The 17,371-nt window shown below is 41.5% G+C and overlaps 1 protein-coding gene and 1 non-coding gene across 2 annotated transcripts; one reads left to right on the top strand and one right to left on the bottom strand.

Annotated features, from left to right (window-relative positions):
• Positions 1-4,827: 4,827 nt before the first annotated feature.
• trnar-ccu (transfer RNA arginine (anticodon CCU)) lies at positions 4,828-4,900 on the bottom strand. The gene has a single exon. It is a non-coding gene; the product is annotated as a tRNA-Arg (tRNA).
• A 181-nt stretch (positions 4,901-5,081) lies between these two features.
• On the top strand, positions 5,082-16,612 carry wdr45b (WD repeat domain 45B). The gene is made up of 10 exons (XM_030400025.1): positions 5,082-5,487; positions 6,622-6,696; positions 8,446-8,547; positions 8,813-8,900; positions 9,308-9,402; positions 9,637-9,827; positions 9,954-10,039; positions 12,533-12,634; positions 12,797-12,918; positions 13,689-16,612. Exons 1-10 carry the CDS (start codon positions 5,421-5,423, stop codon positions 13,793-13,795), a joined length of 1,035 nt encoding a protein of 344 aa, XP_030255885.1. The 5' UTR covers positions 5,082-5,420; the 3' UTR covers positions 13,796-16,612.
• Positions 16,613-17,371: the final 759 nt, after the last annotated feature.

Raw genomic sequence — 17,371 nt, 5'->3', positions numbered from 1 at the left:
TTACTCTCCTTAGAGTGAGTGAGGCGTTAAGACAACCAAGCAGATCTGCACACATCTCTGGAAAAAGGCAACTTCACTTCCAACTCTTATCATATGCCTGAAGCAAGTTAGAGAGTCACACAAGTCATTGCTCCCTCACATCACTCTCAAGCCATTCATAGTTACAGTGGGTACTTTACCTTATTTCTTACATATACCCATCATCTACTGAAAACAGTCATTCACACCATGAATTTAATTTCTCTCTGCACATGCTCTAATTGATATTCCATTATTTTAGTGAAATGCAGATGTGAGGAAGACAGCGGTGTTTGTGGGAAACGTAGAGCTGTTCAGCAGCTGATAAACTATTCCTTCCACCTGCTTCAATCTGCATGCCAATTACAACAGGTGAGCTGCAGAGTTCCCCCACCTGTTCGAGTAGGTAAGGGTGGGTTATGTGTGTGTGCATGAATAATTACAGGCATTTTCTGTCATCATGGAGGGAGCCCCTTTTTGAAAAAAATGATCATTTCCCTGAGCTGTCAGACCCATGTGCTGATGTGATGTAAGGATTGGTAGTACAAGAGAGACAAGACATGACTTAAAGATTGACAAGTATTGACCTGGCATCAAAATGTCAAAAACGCCCTAGATAATTTGATGAGTTGTGTACTTACATTATCTCAAATGTTTCCAACAATGTTTCAACCCAGAGATATCCACAAGTTAACTCAACAATGTGTTTCATTAGCTTGCTACTGCCACACCCGAGACGAGGAAGTCGGCAAATAAAACGACATTTAAGGGGAATAAAACTTGAAACATTCCCTTGTTTGTGAACATTTGTGCCTGAGCCATGCTAGGTGGAATTTATAAGATAAAATTAAAATAGTAGGCGTACATATTTTGCTTTATTTGTGTTTCAGAAAGTTATAATCTGCTAAATTCGGACAGTGAAAACTGGTGTGCATCATTAGGACTTCTACTCAGCGAGTGACAGTTACCAACTTCCTGTTGGTGTTGAGACCTGTACAGTGAAGTCGTTTACATTTAGCAGACGCTTTTGCATTCATACACTGATGGCGGGGCTGCAATGTGCCAACCAGCACTTTAGGAGCAGTTTGGGGTTCAGTATCTTGCCCAAGGACACTTTGCATGCAGACCAGGGGAATCGAACCAGCAAATTTTCAATAACAACACACTGGCTCTACCCCTGAGCCACAGTGACTGAGGGAGGACTAAAGGTTTTAAGAAATGGAATTTCCCTCCCTGTTCTCTGTCCTCCCCAATTCCCCCCTTTCTCTGAGGACAGACTCATCTTGTGGACATCTAAACTTGACTGGATGTCGTCGTGTTGCTTGCTGTGCGGCAGGTCTTTATCCCTATCACCCTCTACTGTTGTTTCTCACAGAATGCTGTTTTCTTCCAAAGTTGACAGATGGATTTGCAAGTTGGCTCTTTGATGATGTTGTCAGTGTATGTGAGCCAACAATCCGTCATGTCACCTGATTTCTGCTGTCGGCAAGCAGTGTCATGGCCTGAGAGGACGGGACAGTAATTGTTATTGGTTGTCTGAAGAAGCAGATGATACGGTGACCTTGAGTCTCATTTTCACCATGCGTGACTGCCAAACCCAACTGAACAACAAATCACTGGTTCTTCTGAAGCGAACAGGAGCAAGAGGCCGATTTTAGTTTTCAATTGTCCTATGACAAACATCAATATTTGGCAGAGAGCGAGCACGAAGTGTTGTGGTTGAAATCACAGAAACATCTCTGTAAATAAGCTGGCATGCAACTTACTTTCAGGAATTTCTGCAGAAACTGGCTTCAGGTACAAGTTTATGAAATGCTACACCCTCTTGGATTGCATGCACATTAAAGGGACAATTCCAGTGTCTTCCAGGGGAAAGTCAAGAATGTTAAAGAGGTGTACAGCTTCAGGATAATTAGAAAGGCCGTCAGCTGGGTGGGAGTCCTTTAAAACCTTAAGGCCCGTTCTTTGTAATCTAGCATTGTAGATTTCTGCTAGAGGTCGAAGGTCACACCATGTGATTTTTGATGCAGGGTGCACCATCTTATTCAACCATTTCTCATCCTCTGCTGAAATCCAAAGGTAAGGATGCTCTCCACTGCTGCTCGACAAAACAGCACCAAGCCATTACTGGAAACACCGCTGACACACAGTTCTCAACGTACAGTTTTAACAAGCATTAGCTACATAGCCTCTGACAGGTGCTAAGCATATTGCAGGTATCACCATGACCAATTAATGATTCAAAACAGTCACATATATTAATTTTACACTGCTAGTTGCACGTGTGCTGTACTGACAACTGAATTAATCTTTTGTAAGAAATAAAAAAACTCCTGGAAAGTTAGGAAGACATGCTTGTTACCAGACACCGGGAAGCTACACAGAATACAACAAAATGCAATAGATACTAAATGCCGTAAAGAAAAAATCTCATATTCTTTGTATCACATAGTTAAGAGAACCTTGACCATCGCCTTCTTCATAGTTACAGAGTAGTTACAAAACACAAATATGACAATAGATCTTTAGACCATTAGAGTAGGTATATGGTTACATATTGATGTTAAATTCTGTCCTGGGTTTAAACTAATTCATAATTTAAAGGAAAAGTCACAAAAAGACTTAAAGGTCATGAAAATTCATTCAGATTTAGCAATTTGATGATGAATCCACCTTAATTAAAAGGTATCGGTATCAGCGATACTGGACCTGTATTTACTTAGTATCGGGTCGATACCAAATTTTGCAGTATCGCACACCACTAATGTTAACTCTGACGTTGAAAAGGGTCTATTGAAAAGGTATTTAATTGTTGTACAACAAAGTGCAATTTGTAGTTATATTTTATATATACTACACAAAAGAATATAGATATAGCACTGAGGAGATTCGCGGTTACAGCTAGTTTAAACCCCTCGGCCATGGCGGATGACGGTTCCGCCTGTGAAAAAAGGGGGGTCATCCCTTAGTGCCTGTGTCTCCAACGTGCCTAACGTACATGGGTACATGGGAAATGACAAAATACGGACTCACTCTGACAGCACAATTAAACAACACGATGTAACGACGCCACATGTATAAGGCACTTGCCGGCAGGTTCTAATTTCAGGGGCGGAAGATCTCGCGTGGCCTTCTCCCTCCAGATGCTTCATTTTTTCTAATGTCCCAAAAAAGCTATCGGCCCCTCTGAACCGTTTACACATAAAGTGAAGACAACAAAGTCTTACAGAGCAATGCTTGTGCTCCCGTTCACCTCAATGGTTCGGCATTATTTCACAGTAAGGATGTGGGAAAGCAACAAAAAAAATTCAAACAAAAATAAATATTGATCGTTGATCGCTGCTGAGTCAGTCTAAAATGTTTAAATGGGTACTTTTTTCTCTCATTTTGTCAAAGTCTTCAAAAATAAGTTGTCATACAAGTGTTCACAGTAAACAATTGAAAAAAGGTTGTGACAACTGATTGGTACAATTAAGGACCTTTCAGCTGAGAGTGATCATCTGCGTGTCAACAAGCACTCTAAGTACCCGGCTGTCAGCCAGAGCCGGCATCATGCTCTATGTTCATGACACCAGCCTCCGCAGACAGCCTGCGCCGTAGAGTACTTCCGCCTTTATTTGCCAATTATTAAGCCTGGCACACAGTCACAACCAGTACTCCCTCAGCACACAGTTTTCACATTTGAAATTGCTCTACTTTTCTAATGATTGGCCTCCATTTGGCTGAGATGGCCTAAAAAGAATTCTCATCAAGTATCCATAGAATTCGCACTTTTTAAATTCTGACCTGTGATTGGTCGCAGTTGAGGATCTTATTTACAGCATTTTATCACAAAAACATCACATGTCATGATGCTGATGATTTGTTATTGATGTTCTTGTGATTATTTGTTTTCAATATTAATATTAATGTTGGTCAGTCATGTTCTGAATGGTGAAGCGGGCTGTAGCCTAAAGCACAGTCATTCAAGCCAAAGCAGGAGGCGCCTGTCATCCCGCTTCTGTTACATATCTTTTGTAACAAGTGTTTGATAGCTACATATGTACACATATTGTGTTTATTGGCAAATACTGTATATTTTCTATATATAGCTATATTTTTAGATATATAAAATGTTGTATATATATAAAAAATATATGTGAAAAAAAAAACAATATAAACAATACAAGTAGTACGGCAGCAGATACTACTGTACCTGTTGTCAGATGTCAGCAGGGTGAACAGACTCTGGCTGGGTGGGTGGTTTTTAGTATCCTTTGGGCTCTGTGCAGATACATGACTGATATCAGTGCTGTTCAATCTTTTTTATGCTCTGGCCGGTTTTAATCATTCACTGTAGAGCCTTCCTGTCCTGTACTGTGTAGGAAACCATACCAGTTTCTGATGTTTCCTCTGTAAATGTTGAGGGGAAATTGGCACAGGAATGTCACTTTCTTAAGTTTTCAACAATGCAAGAATGTATTATTTTAAACTACACAATCTATTAATTAAATGCCTTTCCAAAACTTTTTCTCCACAAAATCAGTGTCAATTTCATTAGCTTGGCATCAGCTTGTTGAAAAAAACCCCCAGCACATTTCATACATTCATTTATCAGGCATTCAAGTAATTGGTATTGACTTGACATGACTCGGTCTGTATTGTAATATGTATGTTCTGTGTAACACGAGTGGAAACGGTTGTAATGCTTACCTATTGTAAATAGGTATGAACTATTCCGTAGATTGTAATGTAATAATTACATATTTTCCTCCTACCATGGATGTCCATCTGCATGTTAAATAGCCCCACTGAAATCACAAAACTGTTCACCCCAGATGGGACTCGAACCCACAATCCCTGGCTTAGGAGGCCAGTGCCTTATCCATTAGGCCACTGGGGCTAAGTGGAGATATCTGGCGCATTGTTACAATCTGTAGAATAGCCTTTCCCGTAAATGTGGGTAATTCCCCTCATGATTTCCTCTGCCAAACTAGCGTTTTCCCATCCCTGACGATGATAAACCACATCAACAACCACCGCTGACTCAGATCAACAATCTCATAATGGGCATCGACTGTTGAAGTCGTAGTCTGGTGATTACACCTCTTCTCTGATCAGTGCTTGTTTCAGTATTGAGCTGTGTTTATTTTTAGTTAAAACTATTAATGGGGGTGTTAATGGGTTTATTCTAGCATTAAAAATGTGTTAAAACGCGTAAACAAAGTTAAATGAAAACTCCCCCTGGTCTTGACCGGTGACAGCTCTGTCCAAGCAGGAACCAGCCTCAGTTGTTTTTCCTTCTCTCTGCCCAGCAGCAGCAGCAGCACACTCCGGAGGAATGGTGGCTGGTTAGCTGTTTAGGCAGCAGTTTTTGGATTAGCTCACTTGTTAACGTTATTTGGCATTGTTCTGGTATAATAATGAATTTACTACCGTCGAATCCTCACGGGAATGGCCTCCTTTACGCTGGATTTAACCAGGATCATGGTAAGAAGTAGCGCTGTCTTATATTTTTTTCTCACTAAATGGAAATTGGCAACGTCGTGGATGCTAAGCTAACGTTGCTAAACCAATGTCTTCACCTAGCATAAATTAACCATAACATTATCTAACAAAAACAGCTTTACATTTTCTGGGCTTGACATTATTTAACGACAATACTGCTGCCCAGTTGTCAAGCGATAACTCAAAGTAACAACCGTTAAGTTTATATTGGCTTAAGCTGGCTAGTCGGCGTAGCTAGCCAGCTAAAGCTAACATTTCAAATAGCCTTTTTGTTGTCAGTTTACCAGCAAATTTTAGGTCAACATGACAAGTGTGCTAAGTTACTCACATACACGTTGTTCATGTTCAAGCACTCAAATTAGAACGGTTTACTGGCAGCAGCAGATGTATGTGAACTAAATCTAAAAGCAAATGTTAGCTGAGTATCTCTCGACCCCCGTGGTTAACGTTATCAGTCACTACAACTGCGAGACTGCTAGCGTTAGCTTGCTAAGCTAAGTTTGACAGTAATGTCGCAATATTGTGCCAATGTTATATTAGCCACCCCCAAAATAATATAGTCATATTGAAGGCTGCCAGTTTACAGAAGTAAATATGTTTTTTGTTGACACGTAACTACATTGTCACACACGGACTTAAACGCTGCTACGCTCCACACCCACACACAGTTACACAGGCCGTAAAGTTAAAGTATTCGTAATTTATCGAACTAAACATTCGTATAATCAAATGAACTTTTTGGTGACAGCTACGTTTGTCAGGACTGGGGGGCAATTAAGGTCAACAGTAAAGTGATGGTCCAGTGATCAAAGACCTCACATGACCCCTGAGAGAACGAGCACGAGACATCATGTCAACGCGCGTTTTGTCAGAAGTTAATCATTCGTCGCTCGATCTGTGTCAGCTCTTTATATGTTAACTTCTCTTTATCACTGTACAAGGCCAGTTGGTCCGTCTGATCTGAGCTTCCCACTCCTCAAACTGTGTGTCATCAACACTGCAAAGGCTGAGGGTGTTCGCGAGATTCCACTCCGAAGATGATTGTGCCAAATGGCCCTTCTCTTTAGTGAGTGATCCGTTTCTGATAGCTGTGTCATCTTTGTGTGTCCCTCTAAGGATGCTTTGCCTGCGGAATGGAAAATGGATTTCGTGTCTACAACACAGATCCTCTTAAGGAGAAGGAGAAACAAGGTAACGCTCTGCTGCCATTGAAGATTAGAATGTCAAGGCGGTTGTACGTTTGATTAGCAGGGTGGAACCATACATGCATGTTCACTGAACAGCCTGCCAAGTGGCAACACATTGAGACACCAGTATTTGTTGTAAGTTCAACCTTTGACAATGACAGTGTGTCAGTCAGCTGAGTTTTGTGGTCACACCTTCATTCATAAAAGCCAGTTAGAACAATTAACTGGAAAGGAAACAGGAGTTACCTGGGTGCTGCCTGGTTGCTGTGCTCGCTCTTAGTAAAAAATAGAATAATCCGATCACTAGTATATTGTGACACCTTCTGATAAGCTAAATCATTCTTCATCATGAACTAATGTACTTCAAAGCAGAGTTAAAACTGAATGTCCAGGGCACATAATGTGGACGCTGTTCCCTTTTGTGTTCACAAAACACACACAAAAAGACATTCCCAGATGCACTTGGATGTTTAAGTTTGATTGTATTTAGTGTGCAGGTGTAACATAGTTAGCAAGAGCCCGAGCAGAGAAAGCAGTGTCTGGTTAATGAGTCGCATGTTGAAACATGAAGTACTGTAGGCTGTACGAGCCTGTGTTCTCTTGTCTCGGCCAAATTGTCTGTCTGATCGTGCTTACCTGATCAGATTATCTTTACTTGCATGTGTTTCAAATAATTAAACCTTTTTCATAGCAGTTGATTTTGCAAAAGCATTAGACGTTGTTTGATCTTGTTGGCTTTATGTGTCCTTGTACCCGCTCAACGTGATGTTTTTATATCAGACGTAAAGATAAGTAAAGAGCTGTGAAGGAGAAACTACATCTGTCGTTCCCGTAATTATTAGTCTACAGAGTTAATGACTATGGGTTGTGGAATATGCAATTTAATGTTTGTAGAGTCAATATCTTTGAAGGAAGACGTGCAACCTCTGGACGCTGTAACCAGCAACGTGCACAAGAGATTGTAAAGAGGTTTTCATTTCTGGTAAGGCGGTGTTAATCTAACCAGTTACCTTTCTCAGTCGGTAATTTTGACACGTAACAATTTACTTTTTAAGGGCAATAATCTTGTAGTGTATGTTATTTTCAAAAGTAACGCTAACCAGCACTGTTGACAATTTACTCTGCATACAATTTATATAGGAAGCAGTTTTAAAATTTCCACCCCAGATGTGATCATAAAGGAATGCTCAGTGGCTGACCACTAAGTCCTTGTTGAAAGCTATTTGGCTTATGACTGCAGAAAGTCACACCAGGCAATTCTGCTTCAGGAACTAAGTACTTGGGCACACTTGCAACTCCTTAAATATGGAGGGATATAAGAGGAAGCTAAACATGACTGAGAATGTGACTCGGCACATGACCCGCTCCAAGGTTACTTCTCTAACTCGCAGGTCTGAACTGCAGTAGGCCCTGAGCTGACCAAGGACTCGCTCACAGAACCAAGATCGGTCTCTGTTTTTGATACTGTGAAAATCTATGTCCAGTTCTTGGATGACTGTCTTTATTGCACATAGTATCTCTCTGTCCTGCTGGTGTTCTGTGTGCTGTACATGGAGGGAGGGCAGTGTGATTGTGTGGAATGCTTTGTGGTCTGTTGTGGAGAGCTGATCCATTAGAGATGAGTGAGCAGAGCGCACGTGTCGTTTTGAGGTCCACTTTACAGTCGGCTGTGATGATGAGGGCTGCATTCTTTTCATATCAGTTGACAGTGCTACTTCTCATTGGTGCTCACTTCGATGATGTTGACTTTCAGAGTTCCTGGAGGGCGGGGTTGGCCACGTGGAGATGCTGTTTAGGTGTAACTATTTAGCACTAGTGGGAGGAGGAAAGAAACCCAAGTACCCAACCAACAAAGGTATGTTTTGTCTTCTTCAGTTAGCAATGTTGAGCTTTTCAAAAATGTTTTTGTGGAGTTTCAGTCAGCAGCATCAGACATGCTGTGAACACTGTCAGTACTGTTAGCTGTAATGTTAGCCCACAATACGAGAGGTCATTCTAGGCAAAATGTCAATGTTTTAATGATGGTTAATCCATCCTGTTCATGTCATGCTGCATATTCAGGTCCAGATTGTGCTAATTTAATTCATTGCTTGTATTTTTCTTTTTTATTTGCATTCTAGTGATGATCTGGGATGACCTGAAGAAGAAGACAGTCATTGAGATCGAGTTCTCAACAGAAGTCAAAGCAGTGAAGCTTCGGCGGGACAGGTGAAAAGCTCGCGCCTCTCAAAGCTGAAATGGATTTAAAGCCAGTTTTGTAAAGCTGTAGCATCTTTTCAGGGGTTGTTTTGTTTGTCATTTTGTTGGTTGAATTTGTTTCATCATGTATGATGGTTGCAACATGAATGGTTGTGTAATGCGTGAGTCGAAGGAGAGGCTCCTCTTAAGATACAACCAGAATATTGGGATATGTTTTGTTTCAGGCTTACATCTCCCTTTCAAAATGTTTCTCAACTTAATTGCACAGCCGTTTTGCACCAGTAATGCAGCCATACCCTCTGGCTTATTGTCAGCTGAAGGCCTCTGGTTTATCACTGGTAGTGTCAGATTAGTATTACACCTCTGGACAATTAGTTTAAACTTTAGCCCGTGTGTTGATTCTCCTTTGTGCTCAGGATTGTGGTGGTCCTGGACTCAATGATCAAAGTCTTCACCTTCACTCACAACCCCCATCAGCTGCATGTGTTTGAGACCTGCTACAACCCCAAAGGTCAGTTAACTGAAAGACTTTAAATCAGCCCGTTCTGCTCCATGCACTCACTTAACCTCTTGAACCAACTCTGACTTTTTGGCGAGGGCAGCCAACTTGTGCCACCCATGCAACGTTATGTAGTTGTAGTCGAATTTTGGCCCGAAATGTTCAAAGTCTACGGCCATAAATAGAATCTGTATACATGTGACACATCTTTACATATTAACCAACATTTTCCCTTGCTCTCCTCAGGTCTGTGTGTGCTGTGTCCCAACAGCAACAACTCTCTGTTGGCGTTCCCTGGGACTCACTCGGGTCATGTGCAGATTGTAGACCTGGCCAACACAGAGAAGCCCCCAGTTGACATCCCCGCCCATGAGGGTGCGCTGTGCTGCATCGCTTTAAATCTGCAGGGGACGAGGATAGCTACTGCATCAGAGAAAGTAAGTCTTGCCAGGGTTGAAGTAATTTCAACAAAAAATAACTTTGCACGTCGGAACACGTCTTCTTCAGTTGTTGTGTCGTTTGTTTCTGTTGTCTTGTGACTAATCCACTTTGTGTTTCCACAGGGGACTCTCATTAGAATTTTCGACACATCTGCAGGTCAGCTCATACAGGAGCTAAGACGAGGCTCTCAGACCGCGAACATTTACTGGTGAGCACTGAGCAACAATTCTGTTTTGCAATAGGTCCGTCCTTTTGTTCATGTCTATGATATGAGATGAAAAACCGCATTTGCAGAATTGTCCAAAACAGGAAGGCAGAGCAGGCTGTGTGCTTCCAGACAGTTGATGTCTCATTTCAAAGCCTTCCTTGAGACCTCACCAGAGTGTTGGCTCTTTTCATGAACATGCAGAGTGTACTGGCATATTGTAACAGCACTATGACTTGCTACATTACACATGCAAAAATTAGACCACAGTCTAAGAGCAGCTTTTTTGCTTCATCTGCACTTCTTCCCCTTCTTAATTTGTCAAGTTTGTGTTACCCCTACATTTCACAGGGCCCGTCTCAGAAGCATCATAGAATCAAGGGGTTAGACCATTTTCTTAAGTCACTGTGGCCCTTTTCACATATAAATTCTGGACAATAAGCAGAGAATCAGATCAGGATATTGTCCACATTTGCTTGTTCAAACATGCAGCACATCAGGAAATTGTGTGTCACACATGTTGGAAACACTACGATGGTTTGAGCAAGGAAGGAGGCTAAAGATTTCCATGTATTTGGACATGTTTGCAATAGTAACGATAGAGTCGAAAGTAATATACGGGCAAGCAGAGAAAAGTATGAAGCAGCTACACAGCTGCACGAAGATCCAGCATGATGGATCTGTGTCCAGCAGCAGCGTGCCGTGGAAGGGCCATATGAAAGTGTGACAGACGCATCAGGGAAATATTCTGGGAAATTTCTAGTTAACGATAAGCAACGTTATTTTCTCATGCCCCAGTGTACGTTTGAGTATGTGTTACAGCTGATTAAACCAGCACTAACAAGGAGGATTACGCCCAGTTAATTCACTCAGGACAATTATCTGCTCTGTTCATACATGCGGCTCATCTGGACTGAGGACGAGGGAGCTGGCAGGGTGAAGTCTGGGGCAAATAATGCAGATGTTTGTGTTGACACATACAGCTCCTCCAGAACTAGAACAGTTACAGTGCATGTTTAAGAGTGTGGATGATGTAATGTCACTTCAGGAAGTCCTTATATGGTGACTAGGGCTGTAACGATACACCAAACTCACGATTCGGTTTGTATCACGATTTTTGACCCGCGGATCGATACAAACCTCGATTTTTTTTTCTTTCTAAATTAAACATTTTATTTATGTAACATTTCAATAACTTATGTATATGATACAAGTCTTATAGTATCAGAGGTGCAGTATTGTGAAGGGCGTGTCTATGGTCTGTTAACTGCCCAGATCCCTCACTCAACTTAATACAGAGAAATGTCCCACAAAACAACTTTACAGAACCAAACTAAGGTAACGTTGTAACTGTAACTGTCTTTGGCAACAAGTTAAAAATACCACAGCTGTACGTGGAGAAGGGTCCTTCCTCCCGCCCGCCCTACAGACTCCTCGCCACATTTCTGCCCTGCGTCTGTCACCGGCAAAAAAACTTTACCTCACCGAGTGTTTCTGATGAAAAAAAAAACTCCGCGATGGTCAGCCCTCCCGACCGAGACTTCAGTGAACTTTACCCCGGAAGACAGTCTCCGTCGGTTTTGATTGACAGGGGAGACACCGGGGAAACCCCTTGAAAACACCGTCACGTACCGTCACGTCTCTTTAGGAGCCGCAGCGCCGGCTTTCTGTGTGAATTACGCAGCGGCTCGTCTTTACAGCGGTGTTTCGCTCTGTGTGAACGAACAACAGCGGAGAATGGCGAACGACTGCTGCGGTGTTAATGTGGTGTTACTTACAGCTCATAGGGCTGGATCTGGACTGGAAGTTGTGTGGCGATTCTGCCTTCTCACAGCGAGAGACAGGTTCGTGGATCTGAGTGTCGCGATTTCAGCTTCGATACGTGTATCGTTACAGCCCTAATGGTGACCTCATGAAATTTGAATGTGACACTGAATGTTGTATAGTCATGTTCTTCTTCATAGTATGTGTGAGACTGGGAAGAGCAGGATTTATGGATTACAACAGTCGTTCCCAAATAGTCTATCTTTTCTGTTGCATTTTACTTGAATTAACACCCATTCAGTTTATTTCCTCTTATTAGCCCTGCCTGTGAGTGAACCCAGGACACAAACAATCAGAAATGAACTAAATAAACAGTGAAACTGGGGTTAAAACTCAATGAATCAAAAAGCACTGAAACAAAGGAGCATAATATCGACTGAAATCATAAACCACAACAACAGCAATTGCAGTGAGCTGGGAATCGCTTCAGTGCAGGTTTATGGTTCTATAAAAACCCAATATCCCCACTATAGTAATCCTGTAGATGTTATAGTCTTTAATGTAAAAGGTGTGGGATGTCACTGTGTTGAGAAGATGGCTTCAAAATCTCATCTTTTGTCCTGTGTCCCCATCTGGATGTGTTTCAGTGGCACATGACTGGATTCATGAATGCTTTTAGTTTTCTTGTTCTCATCAGTTTCCATCAGCTCTGTCTTTGTTTGTTTTTTTCAGCATCAATTTTAACCAGGACGCGTCCCTCATCTGTGTGTCCAGTGATCATGGCACAGTGCACATCTTCGCTGCAGAGGACCCCAAAAGGAACAAACAGTCGAGGTTAGTCTCCGCCTTTTGATTGTATGCTGTACAAGTGATGTCAGATCTGTCTGCTGCATATCAGTGAAGCAGGAGCTCTATCTGCATTAAGTTAAAAAAATGTTGGTATTAAGAAATGATTTGGACTTTGTTGTCTGATCGATTGTTTCCGTCTCTGTGCAGTTTGGCATCAGCCAGCTTTCTTCCCAAATACTTCAGTTCCAAATGGAGCTTCTCCAAGTTCCAGGTCCCCTCAGGCTCTCCTTGTGTGTGTGCCTTTGGAACCGAGCCAAATGCTGTCATAGGTGAGTTTGGTTTGATCAGGTTACTAGATACTTGTTTTGGTAGTTATGGCCATCATTTCAATCAGTATTAATAACATTGTGCTCATCAAAATAATTTTTGAGAACTAGTGCAAGCTTAGAAAACCATCATACAGGTTTTAAACAAATCCACCAATGAGTTTAACTTGTACAGATGAGAAAACAATGAAACACAGTAAGATTATTAGCCAAATTAATAATTTCTCTTTAGTTTTGTGTTGTTTTCCCTAACCAACCAGTTGTGAGTGACGCATCTGTCCCAAAGTCTTCATCAGTCAATGCAAAAGCTCTGTTAGCTGCTTCAAGGAGCAGTTCATTTATTGTTCATCGCACTGATAAAAAAAAAACAAAAAAACCTGGGGCTGTCGAGCTGTTTCCGTCTCTTTCATGTTGTCACCATTTTCATGTTGCTATTTACATCAATAACATCGGGGTAGTTTCCCAGCTATGTGGGCAGATGATGTGCCCATTTCTTAACCCTGCAGACAGTTCTCTTAGTAAATACTGAACTGAAAGGGAAAACTGAAAGGCAAAGATTTGGCTTTTGGTTTTCTGTTTTTGGCGAAGTGAATGCATCAGTCAAACCTTTAAATGTGTTAATTCACATGCGGGGATCCAGCAGGGCAGATGTCATGTTTTGCTCTTTCCTCTCTGTGCAGCATTATAGAATAACAATAGAATTGTCAGGTTCTGTGTCTGGCCTGAGTTTACTGATATATGTGTGCTCTGCTCTCATTTCCTTCACCATGCAGCCATTTGTGCTGATGGCAGCTACTACAAGTTCCTGTTCAACCAGAAAGGGGAGTGTTCCAGAGATGTGTACGCCCAGTTCCTGGAGATGACCGATGAGAAAATATGACCTTTGACCCCTCTGGAGACTCGCTATTACACAGCCTGTTTTTTCCCCCTTTACTTTGTTAAGTTTGGAGGAGGCTGGAGAAGTTCCTCTCGCACTTGTCCGTATCTCGACAGACTCTGTGAAGGAGCATCAGATGGAGGGAGGACAAAGAAAGAAAGAGAAGCACAGATTTGGGGAAACCCCTCACAGCAAACACGAACACATGGAAGCACTAACAGGGATGCAGACTTAAGACTCCTGAGGATGGTCTCTGGACAGAGGGACTCCCAAACCAAACACTAGAGAAGAGGGAACGTTATTTTTGTCGAATGGACAACGTGCCGCTTTTTAAGACGTCTTCCGAGGAATTTACAAAGGATGGCTATTTTTAATCACATAGATGATTCTGATGGTTAGACGGATTGAAAATACTGAGATTTTTGTCAACTAACACCACCTAACCTAACTATAGGGAGTGCCTCGAGACTGGAGAGAATCTGTATGTGTGCACATATTGCTGTCGTCATATATACATATGTGTGTTTGTGTATATACCAATGTACCATATTAGGTGTTTGCAAAGCAGAATCAGACTGAGGGAACTATATTTTTTCCACTCTTGTCTTTGAGGTTCATAGAAACATCTGGAACAGACTGATCCTGCCTTGTGAAGCGTCACCATAGTATTACTAGATTTTCTTATATCCACTGTATAAACACAACACGCCAGACTGAACTTTAACTACATATGACTGTACAAAATAGTAGCAGAAAAAGAATTTAACATGTATTTTTGTTTCACTCTTCCTTTTTTCATACATGGTGCAATATGTTTTCCCCCATTGTTTTTTGTTAGGCGCTTGTAAAAAGTTAAGGTGTTTCTACCTGACCAAGAAAGCTTAAAGAAATGGTTAATTTTGGGGGGAAATAGGGTTATTCACTTTCTTGCGTTGTGAGATGTGTACATTTAAAAACCACTCTTGTGTCTGTTAGATATACAGCCTGAGGCAGCGGCTTGTTAGCGTAGCATAAACACTAGAAACAGTTAGCTTGACTCTGTTCAAAGGTTAAAAAAACACCTTTCAGGACCCCCGAAGCTCATTATATCGTGTCTGCTTAGTCTGTAATGAGGCGGACTATATTTTAGCTGGGAGTATTGACTTCCTACAGTTTTGTTGCCACCACGAGTTTTTCCACTTTAGTTTTTGTATGGATTAAAATAAAGAGCTATAATGTGTTAACTGGACAGATCCAGGCTAACTCACTACCTACGTTTCCAGCCAGCTGTTAGCTGCAGCATCATATTTACCCTGTGGGATTTCTTCTGTCCATGGGTTTTACAGTTCAGTATTGTACGGTTTAAACAAATGAGACATAACATGTTAATTGGACAGAGCAAGGCTAACTCTCCATGTTTCCATTTGTCATGCTAAGCTAAGCTAGCAAGCTGCTGACTTTAGCCTCACATCTACTCTTCAGGATTGACATCAATTTGCCAATTCTCTTGCAGCAAGAAAGCGTTTAAGAGCAAAAACATGGTCCTCATTAGTACGTTAACAGAAACACGATGCAGATGCTTCAAGCTACACAACATTTAAGTGTCACCTGCAAATTGTAGTCACAAGGCAACACAAGCTGCAGTCTGAGTGCTTGCGTGCACTATAGCATGAACCAACAAGAGAAAGTTGACCCCTTCTGTTTAGGTTCCTTCCTGCTCAAAACAACCGAAGCTAACCAGTTTGATGAATTTCTAGCTGAGCATGTCAGATTCATTGGTGCATTTGACTCTTTGCCACCTCTTCTCTCCCCGTGTATTTCTTTTTACTTCTGTGCAGTAGGTACAGAAGTACACATTCCTCCACACACGGCATGTGTGCGTACTACTGTACTTGTGCTAATGCTCCGAGTAGCTCTGTGTTGTCCCCTTGAGGACTGACGTTCTTAGCCTCACAGGTGTTTGAGCACACCTTTGTACCAGCTGGTTTAAGCATCAGGACCATGTTTCTGCACTATTTCCCAAAATATAGTGAAAGTTGAGTGTTTGTTGTTCCTGTCTGAACAGGAACGCTAAAGAGCCAAACGCACATGCACGGCTTCCATCTTACATCACAAAAAAACTAATTGATTTTGGAAAAGATCAGTTTTTTTTCTTCCACAGTCAAGATCAGATATATATATATTTTAAAAAAACAAAACAAAAAAAACCCAATATTTTGAACACGGTTCAATACTGCACTTCATGTTTAGTGTTATCACATTGTTTGTCCAATACAGTTAAACCTTAAATCATCTGGAAGATGATTGGTCGCCCCATGTACTTTTCACTGGCCACTGTGGCTCTCCGTTCACAGCAGTGCACTACCTTTTGTTTCAATCCCAGTAACACTCAGAAAATGTAGTGTAGCTTATGTCGTGTGTCAGTAAACAGCTTCACCATGCTCCCAACGGCATCAATTCAGCTAACGCGAATCAGGGACTCTGAAGTGCTTTGTTGAAGCCCGTGGCCATAAACAGAAGATCTGTTCAGTGTGGAACCTGGATAAGCAGAACTGTGTTAATGTAGAATTAAATATTACTGTTCTGTTTTATTATTTGTCATGTTACTTGACAGCATTCTTGTTGATTTAATGCAAAACATGTCATTTGTGTTGCTTTCTGCATCAGATTGTACCATTGCAGGTGTCAGTGCTGAACACACACAGCACTCAGCGCTCACTGACCTAAGTAGGGACGCTGCACAAACTGAAAAGCCAACTTGTTTCTGACACACTCAGAATGATTGTAAAAACCTGCATTTAACTCTGTGAATAAAATGTAACATCTGCTTTTACAGTTAAACTTTATGGGCTGTTTGATGCCTTTCATAATGAGGACACCTGGTGAAGCCTCAACTGTCCTCAGCCTGCATAATTGGATTTTTTCATTCACCGTTGTACTTTGAGGGCCCCATAAACATTTAACAGTGTCTTAAAGTCCAGCTGAAATGAACAGCATTTCTTGTCTGCTACAGCGTCCGTAATCCGCTCTGTGAATCACTCCCTCCTTTTAGGAGAAAAAAAGTCATTTGTATTTTTTGGCTTCCTGAGGCTCTCCCAGTGTTGCATCAGTGTTCTATCACAGGCAGGTCTGACAGTCACATGGACTAACTGCATTAGCTTCCCTGCTAAAGTCTCCCTCTTATCCAACATAGACTGAACAAGAATATTAACACACTGCTCGTGTTTATGCCCACATTTTTCACAAGTCGAAATGAAAGATAAAGACTTTGTATGCACACTAAAGGCTAATTTCTCTTACATTTAGTAAGTTTGGTATTAAATCCAAATTGTAGCAGTTTGTTGCTGCTTCAGACGTCTAAAGTGGGTTTTAGCAGCCAACATTTAGCAGCAGTTTGAACACTTTTTAAACTGATTTCCCCTTCTACACTTCATTTATAAAAGACAACAATATTTGGATGGTTGACAATGTCAATGATTTGAAAAAGAACAGTAACCAGTTTAGGTGTTAAAGGCTTCTTGTCACCTAAGGAAAAAGTCCCCAGACTAAGTTTGGAGACACTTTGTCACTTTGTGAAACACAGTCTCAGAAATATTCTGA

This window comes from Sparus aurata, chromosome 20 (assembly GCF_900880675.1).
Source record: "Sparus aurata chromosome 20, fSpaAur1.1, whole genome shotgun sequence".
NCBI classification, from domain to species: domain Eukaryota; kingdom Metazoa; phylum Chordata; class Actinopteri; order Spariformes; family Sparidae; genus Sparus; species Sparus aurata.
The sequence above is the reverse complement of the archived record's forward strand: the minus strand, read 5'-3'. Positions and strand labels throughout refer to the sequence as shown.